The sequence below is a fragment of the Pinus tabuliformis genome, chromosome 8 (genome assembly GCF_031772625.1).
Source record: "Pinus tabuliformis cultivar Carrire ecotype Pingquan chromosome 8, CPIR1, whole genome shotgun sequence".
Classification (NCBI taxonomy): Eukaryota; Viridiplantae; Streptophyta; class Pinopsida; order Pinales; family Pinaceae; genus Pinus; species Pinus tabuliformis.
In genome coordinates this window covers 819,596,541-819,605,434 of record NC_142294.1, presented here as the reverse complement: position 1 = coordinate 819,605,434, position 8,894 = coordinate 819,596,541, and the positions used below count along the sequence as shown (strand labels likewise).

Below are 8,894 nucleotides of genomic sequence, written 5' to 3'. Positions count from 1 at the left end.
TACCATTAGGAATGTATTCCCCATAAGAAGTGCACTTATCATGGGAACAACAAAACAAGAAAAACATGAGTTTGTTGAGAGGCTGCTCATTTGTCTGAACCAAGGCTCAACTAAAAATGGGAATTAGAACTTAATAGAAACGAGTTTCCAAATCCTTCTCAGATAGCTAGTAGAATCCTCATGGCCTGCTGTTAAAGACCAAAAGATCTGTTAAATTCAGCCAAGAAATGAAAAATCATATTAAGTTTTGCATATAATTGGGCATATTAAATTCAAATCAGTAAATACTCTCAGAAGAATTGAACATTCTGCATTACCATCATCACCAAAACCACAACCATAATGAGAGAAGCGGATTTATGGAACATATGAATAGTTAATTATTAATCATGATGCGGATCTCTTCCTGTCTTTCAAATAAAATTTTGCAACTAAGGTTCAGATAAATCATGGTGTCTATAAATAATTAATCATAACAAGGAATATGGATCCCTCGCTAAAATTGATTTTAGGTTTCTAAGTTAGTTTCCCATTGAATTTAGATCATTAAGCATTTAGCAAGTTTGCAGCCTTCCTCCTAATCTGAAATTACAACAATTGAGTAACAGTGAAACATAACACCATTATCTATCCATTCCAGATTAAAACCCCAAAAAATTAACTCAGCTACAAAACTACTGGTACATAAATATATCGAAGGGTCCATGGCCAACAATTATATCCAGCACATGTAATAAGAGATTGAACACTCCCATTCATCTGGGAGTATTGAAAGCTAGAGAGACATCTGGATTTCAAATGTCAGGACACTTATTCACAGATGGCATGGACAGGAGCATACAAATATTACCAACTTGTAATGTCAAAACAGCATGGCTGTAAAATAAAAATATACAGAAGCAGCTAATTTGAATACCTGTAAAGAACATGAATCTCTCCCGGGAAAATTTTAATTTTCTCTCTCGCATATACCACCACAATGAAAGTAAAGTTCAATATATACATCATATTTTACGTGCATCCAAATCATTCAATTCATCATGTTGATCAATGCGATGAGGTCCTGACGATTCCCCCGTATGTGAACTTGGACCATTCTCCATACCTGCAAAAGCACACTTCAGTAAAACTAAACTGATGCAAAATCCTTGCTTTCTAACATAGTGAATGATTTCCGTCTTACAAACCTTTCAAACTTGAAGCATGCACATGCTGAAGCGGAGCTTGAGAAGTAGGTTGAGAAGCAGCCATGAAGACTACAGAAAAAATCCACAAAATTATACACAAGATCAGCTCTGACCGGCTAATAACCACTTCAATCATTTCAACTGCAATGCTTTAGTCACATGAAAAGTTCAATCAAGAACTATCTGGGAAGAACCTTTATACTAAATTGGATGCATGGTATAACTGAGCAATTATTAAGCAAGAGGAAAAAAAAATCATAAATGTACTGGCAGAATAAAGAATAGGTATAGAAGGAAAAAGTAAATTTTAGAAAAAGCGGTGAAGTAGTCGAGGCTCTCTTCTTTAACACTGTCGTCATGAGGAGATAGATAACCCTGTTACAAGTTATCCAGAGAAGTGGGTTGAGAAGAAGCCATAAACACTACATAAAAATCCACAAAATTAGGCATGATATCAGGTCCGACAGGCTAATAATTAGCTTAGCCAGAGACGTGGGTTAAGAAGAAGCCATAAAGGTTATAGAAAAATCCACAAAATTAGGCATGATATCAGCTCTGACAGGCTAATAACCACCTTATTTTCAACTGCAATGCCTTAATTGGAAAGTAAAATTAAGAACCATGAGGGAAGAATAACTTTTGTACTGGTAATAACCACCTTACTTTCAACTGCAATGCCTTAATTGGAAAGTAAAATTAAGAACCATGACTTTTCATCTTAACTGAAAATCTCCCAAGCACAGAGTGGGATCAAATTTATCAAGATGCAAACCCCTTTTCAAGATGTAAAACTTGAGGAAAGTTTTTCACATCTAGAGAATTGATTCCTCTCAATGCTTGGTAGATCTGCATTTAAAATGGATTCATATTGATTTTTAATAATGTTATTTAACTTTTTATAAATTTCTCACACACACATATATATATCACATTAAAAAATTAAATTAAAAAAATTATAAAACATGTCCAAAAATATATCACATTAAAAAATTAAATTATAAAAATTATAAAACATGTCCAAAAATATCCCAAACTATATATATATATATATATATATGAAATTGAATATAAGTATGAAGTTTGAAATACAATGGTTATAAATATGAATTATTATTTTTATTTATATGGTAAAAATGGATCTTAATTTAAAACTACTAATTATAGCAATATATTTCATATATATTTGAATATTTCACATTTTTATATATGTAAAAACATTCTTATTTCTAATTATATGTTTATTAATTAAAGTTATTAAGTTTTTATATGTTTATTAATTATATGTTTTAAAATACCATGTTTACAAATATCAATTATTATAATTATTTAAAATTATTTTAATGTGATATGCATAATATGAATTTTGTAATTTTATTAATGAAAACAAAATTACAATATAATAAATTCAATTTATCTTTATTATTTTTAGCTTTTATTACTTTTTAATTGAATCAACGTTATGTTTTATTATTGTTATTTTTTTATTAATCTTTATTTTACAAACACTACAACATCTCCCACATACTGGACTATAGAGCGTCTCTTGGTGCAAAAAGGAAACATGGCCCTACAACAGAAAATCATAAAGCAAGAGAAAAAAAGACCACAAGTGTATTGTTGGAATAAAAAATAGCTATAACAGGCAGAAGTAAATTTTAGAAAAAGCCTAAGTAACCTGACACGTGGATTCGGGATTCGTCAGATACAGGGATTCGACTTCGGATTTGGACACGTTGCCCCCCGGAACAGGGCACGTTTAGATACGTTGTATATTATTTTATTAAAATATATATATATATATTAAAATTTTGATATTTCTTACACATCATGATACAAATTCATTGATTTCAAACATAGATCTTCATCTAGATGTAAGTTTTACTATTTACAAAGTAAGTTAGTAACATTGTAGCATGCATAGTACATACAAAATTCAAATACATGTCACATAAATGATAAATCAATGAATCATAAATTCTAAATTCATAAATGATAAATCATAATACATATTCAATTCATCAATGATCCAGTAGGAGAAAGACAAGATAGTAAGATAAAGACACTGACAGTTGTAGTTTTCTCATTAAGTCATCAAAATCAAAATGTGTTACATAGGTAGTGCAATGCCAATGGCAAATAGAAATAGAAAATACAAAAACAACTACAAGTATACGAGCCTCGAGGCAATAGGTAGCTCATGACTCATGAGTCATCATCAAAATCAGCATCACTGTCCTCATCATCATGGTCACCATTGCTCTCCTCTGGATCCTCCTCCCCTGTATCCAAAGTCGTCTATGCATCTGCTGGTGTGGAGGATGACCCCTCTATAGTATCAACATCATCAAATCTAACAGGCTCTAGCACTGGATCATTGAAATCCATGTTGGCCAATCCCAACTCAAAACTGCTATCCAGACCCATATCATCAGGAAAGACATCCCACATCTTTGTCTTTCCCTTCAACCACTCTTCCCTCTGCCTGTAAATAAGACAAAGGTTGGTGTGCACATACACCAATGTCTCTGCCCTGAACTGCTCAAGCCTCCTCTTCTTAACACTATACAAATTCCCATGTGCTCCAATTCCTCTCGCAACAAAAGGATGAAATCACTTGAGAGAGGAGCCTCATGGCTAACTGTTGTAGAGGAGGGCTTGTTGCCCCATGATTTGCCCACCAAGAATAGGGCTTCTTAGCCCCCCTGTCTCTAATCCCATCATATCCTACAAATCGACCAATGTCAGTGGAAAACTCTGCAAAGGCATCCTCCACCTCATCAAGCAATGCTCTATCCTGAAAAACCCGCCTGAATGCATCTTTCCTCTCCTGTGAGATTTGACCATCCATGTGAGGAGGGAATCTGCGGGAAGGTCCACCATTAAGCCACTCATGGCTGTAGTATTTTGGGTTCAATGAATGAGTCAAACAATGTAAAGGTGTGCAATTCTTGTCCCATCCGCTGACAAAAATATCCTGTATAGTACCATAGAAGGCCTCTAGTGATGTCTCATAGTCGGGGCACTCACTTTGTAAAATAATGCTCCTCACAGACTCAATCATGGAATATCATCCCTCATAAACCTCTCCTCAGATGAGTTTGTTTGTATCTGCAAATCGAAACAAAGAAATGATAGGGTCCATGATCTGAATAATTAGATCTACCCTCTCCCACCAAGCATCATCTAGCACTATGTCCTTCACTCTTTTAGAGGTTACTTGATCTGTCTTTCTCCAAAAAGACCAAAACTTTGAAATAACCATGGCCCCAAGAGCGGTCTTGACCTCCCTCAACCTCTTCAACATGATGAATGAAGAGGCAAACCGTGTATCCACAATCTTCAACAATGATAGATTGTTGTACTCCTTGTAGATAGTGAGGGCATTTGTACGATTTTGTACAAAGTTACGGATATGCCATGCATCCTCAATAATGTTACCAATCCAAAGCACATCAGAAGCAATGGATTTCAGTGTCAAGTTCAATGAATGGACAACGCAAGGTGTCCAAAACACTTGTGGATATTTAGCTTCCACAATCATGCCAGCAGCCTTGCAAACAGGTGCATTATCTATAATGATTTGCACACAACAATCAACACCTACATCTTCAATAACTTTAATAAACAACTCACCCATATATTGGGCATCCTTATATTCTCCAAGTGTATCCACTGCTTTCAAGAAAATTGGACCATTCAAGGAAGACACCATGAAGTTAACGAGTGGGTGTCGTGTTAGATCTGTCCATCCATCAGAAACAATACTAACCCCAAATGTTGGCCATGATGCTTTAATAGGTTCAAGCACTTTTTGCAACTCTTTTTTTGCCTTCATCAACAATGTGGTTCTAAGCTTCTCTGAACCAAGAGGCACATACCATGATGGAGCCCCGTGAGTTACAGCTCGGCACATCTCAATAAATAGAGGTGAGCGTGCAACATTAAAGGATATGAAGTTTTGATAGAAAAAAGGCAATAGTGAGATCAAGCTCTTCCTGTTTCTCTTTTTGAAAAATCTTGTCCATTGGACCAAGAAATTGTCTTTCTTTTCGCTGCTTGTCCCCCACTAGAACTCTCAAATGGAAATTTGTTGTTGTCTTTCCTCAAAAATGGAAGGGGGTCATCATTCTTGGTTTTTTTTATTTTATTTTGCAGCCACATTTGCCATACCAACAATGAACTCTTTTTCCATTTCTTTCCTCTTCTGTAAAGGAACTTGTGTACAAGCTCCAACTCCACAACCTGGTAAAGCCGAAAAATGGTTTTTCACACGAAAATATTTGCTTGTGAAAGTACTGTGGAAAAAGTTGCATCTCCAATTCACATTGCCTCCTCCCATCACCTTGCTGCTTAGCACATCCTCTCTTGTGACATATTTCCACAAGGGATATTTCTCAATGTTACCTTTAGGAGGAAGACTTGCAGCAGACTCTGATGAAATTGGGGGAGGAGGGCATCTCCAATGGGACATTCTTCCCCTTCCTTTTCCCCCTACCTACTGCGCTTGATTGAACCATGAATACTGTAAAAAGTAAACAAAACATGCACAAATTTGTAAAAGAAATGCATATACAAACTATTGTAATACAAATGCAAAAACATAGAGAGGAAATGCACTTACTTGTTGCTTGAATCTCCTTGAAAACGCTCCAAACCCTTGGCTCCTTGCTCCAAACTCCTCACAACAAACTCACAGCTCACCTATTGCAAAAGAAATGACAGCAAATGATGCAAATAAGAGGCATTTCCGCCCTTTTATAGCCGCGCAGGTCCCAGTTTGCCGAATTCGTGTCCGGATTTCGAGACATGATGTGTTCGATCGAGACACAATCTAGATTCGATCGTGTCCCAATCGGAATCCGAACACGATTTAGGTCGAATCGTATCGAATTCGACGGATTTGGACACGTGGCCCTCTAAGAGTGAATCTGGTTCCAAAGGAAAAAGCAGTGAACAAGTAACCAAGATTGTTCTTTGACAGTGTCCTCGTGAGCAGACAAGTAGGTCATGTAAACCCTGCGACAAGCATAGCCTAGAGAAATTGAGATGGACTTAAGTGACAAAAATTTGGGAAGTGGTTGGCTAATATTATAATTGTGAACAAACCCAATATCAAGGCCAGATAATTTCCAGCAAGCATCAAGATAATAATGTTTATCAAGAAACTACAAGTAGAAAAACTCAGGATCATAGTTCCACCCATTGAATTATTAGCTCATTATTGTTGGAAAAATTAACTACTTTCGGTCTTCATAATTGTTTATGTACTCATATTATTATGTATATCTTATGTTACAAGAAAAAGAAGAAAGAAAAATATAATTTTTGAGCATAGTTTTCATGCTCCATTTTGATGGTCATCTAGGTCAAGCATGTTCTCCATGCTTCTAGGGTTTTTCATGTCAAAAGAATATTTTTCTTGAGTCAAAAGTGTCCTTATCATTTGTATAATACCCTATTGGGCATGCTATAACATGAAAAAGATATTAATTATGAGTCTAGAAAGTAGAAAGTCCCTAGCAATGTCAAGTCGGCCTAAAGAAGGGCATTCAGCCTCATGGAAAGCCTATAAATAGAAGTAGATTCAACCCCATTTCATCACTGATTTGATCTCTCAAGGAGTAGTTTGGTCTGAAGCTGGGAATATAAAGAAAGTTAGAGCGAAGATCAAGAAAGCAAGGAGAAGAGAAGGAGAAGAAGAAAAATAGGTTTTTGGGTCATTTTCCTCTCGCGTGTGTGAAAAAACTAGGGCTTCTGCAGCTACTACAAGGTTGAAGTTGCAGGTTGAAATTCCAGGTCAAAGTTGCCATTTGAAGTTGAGGGTTGAAGTTGAAGCTGAAAGCTGGTTGAAGCAAGACTGACTCTTGTTGTCTTAGTTGATCTTTGACCTTATTGGAAGGGCTTCTTGGAGGGCTGACTTAGTGCTTGGAGGAGGACTTGGTCTAGGGTTTTGGGTCTTGGTTTTCTCATTTGAAGCAGATTCTATAAGAAGAGAAGAGATTATTTCTGGGTTTTCCCTTTGGAGGGGTTTTGCCCTGGCTTGGAGCCTATATCTTGTGTCCATTGTCTTTACTATTTTTGTTCTTGATAATTGTTTGATGAAAAGATCTAATAAAGAAACATAAGAAGATAAATAAAGTTCACAAGCAATTATTAAGGTTAAGGAGAAATTGAATTAATAGTTGCACTATTGCATTCTCCAACATGGTATCAGAGCTAAGGTGAACAAAGAAGAACGCAGTTGGAAGATCATAAGTAGGGATTGTTTGGCAAGAGGAACTATTTGTAAAAGGGCACAAGCAAAGAAAAAGAAGACCTATTGACCTAGAAGAAAGGCTACTACATCAAGGATTATGTCATCTCAAAAAGGCTCAAGCTTTCATTTAAGAAAGGAAAGATAAGCTATTGTTGAAGATTCTAGTACATCAACATCAAAGGATCTTAAGGTCATCATCCACTCTTTGAAGTTGTTCGAAGACACCATTGTTGAAGACATTCTAGAATTCATCATTCTAGGGCATCTTCGAAGTCTCCTTGAAGGTCTTGACAGCATCAAGATAGATGGAGACACCATCAAGAAGTAGAACTCTTGGTTAACAAGTAAGTATCATATTGTCTTCTATGTTTCAATCTATAGATCATATGGCTACATTTTGTGAGGAAAGCAACAAGCTCATTGGATCAACAAACTTCCTAGCATGGAAGAAGAGGAATGACTTAGCACTCACAGAAAATGAAGTCATGGAATATGTCCTCGGTGAAGTAGTTGTACCAGACAAAGAGAAGACTCAAGAGTTAGCAAAATACGAGAAGGGAGAAGTAAGGGCTCAGAGAATCATTGTTGAATCTATAAAAGGCCATCTTGTCCCTTTGTTGTTGATTTGAAAACATCTAAGGCTATGTATCATAAGTTGGTAAAGTTGTACTCCATAAGTACATCAGGTCAAAGGATTTCCTTGAGAAATCAACTATATGGGATAAGGAAGTCAAAGGATGAAGACATGGCCACTTATCTCATGAAGATCTCACAAATAAGGGATCAATTGCAAGGGCTTGGGGAAACTGTTTCTGACTATGAAATGTCCATTTGGGTGTTAAATGCTTTGCCACCTAATTGGAGCAGTTTTGCAACTAGTATCTACTCAAAGAGGGATACTACACCTTTTGATGAGTTGTGGAATCAATGTATCTTGGAAGAATCCAGGATCAAGGCAAAGGATGACACTAAACCAAATGAAAGGTCTTAAGCCTCCATTGCAAGAACCATGAAGTTGAAGAAAGGGAAGTTTGGAAAGTCCAAGAAAAAGCCATATATGTCCAAGATTCAATGTTATGGATGCAATGAATATGAACACTTTAAGAGGGATTGTCCAAACAAGGCAAACAACAAAAGAAAGGAAAGAAGTGAAGCTCACATAGCTAAGGAAAAAGGAGAACCTTAGAAGAAGTCGAAAGGAGATCTTAAGGATCTTTACTATTGAAAAAAGCTCCATAACTATCAGGTTCTTTATGAAATTTGTCTTTCTTTAGGGTAGGAAGTGGAGTAGCATGCATTATTGCATTCTCTAGGATGAGTCTTGATTTTTGAAAAAACCATGGCATCATAGATAGAAGCATATGATAGTAGAGAAATTAGAATCTACTCAATTAATTGCTTTGGGAAAGATCATCTAGTTTAAAAGTAATGCACAGATTGGGACCATATTG

General features: G+C 36.0%; 1 protein-coding gene across 1 annotated transcript in view; it reads right to left on the bottom strand.

Annotated features, from left to right (window-relative positions):
* Positions 1-356: 356 nt before the first annotated feature.
* The window catches only part of LOC149238107 (SNARE-associated protein-like protein), a 136,242-nt gene continuing 127,704 nt past the window's right edge, over positions 357-8,894 (bottom strand). The window contains exons 3-4 of the mRNA XM_089372919.1: positions 1,188-1,256; positions 357-1,105 (exon numbers count right to left, since the gene is read on the bottom strand). Of these exons, the coding sequence (XP_089229045.1) occupies positions 1,005-1,105; positions 1,188-1,256 (170 nt within the window). The 3' untranslated portion in view covers positions 357-1,004. The remainder of the gene's footprint in view (positions 1,106-1,187; positions 1,257-8,894) is intronic.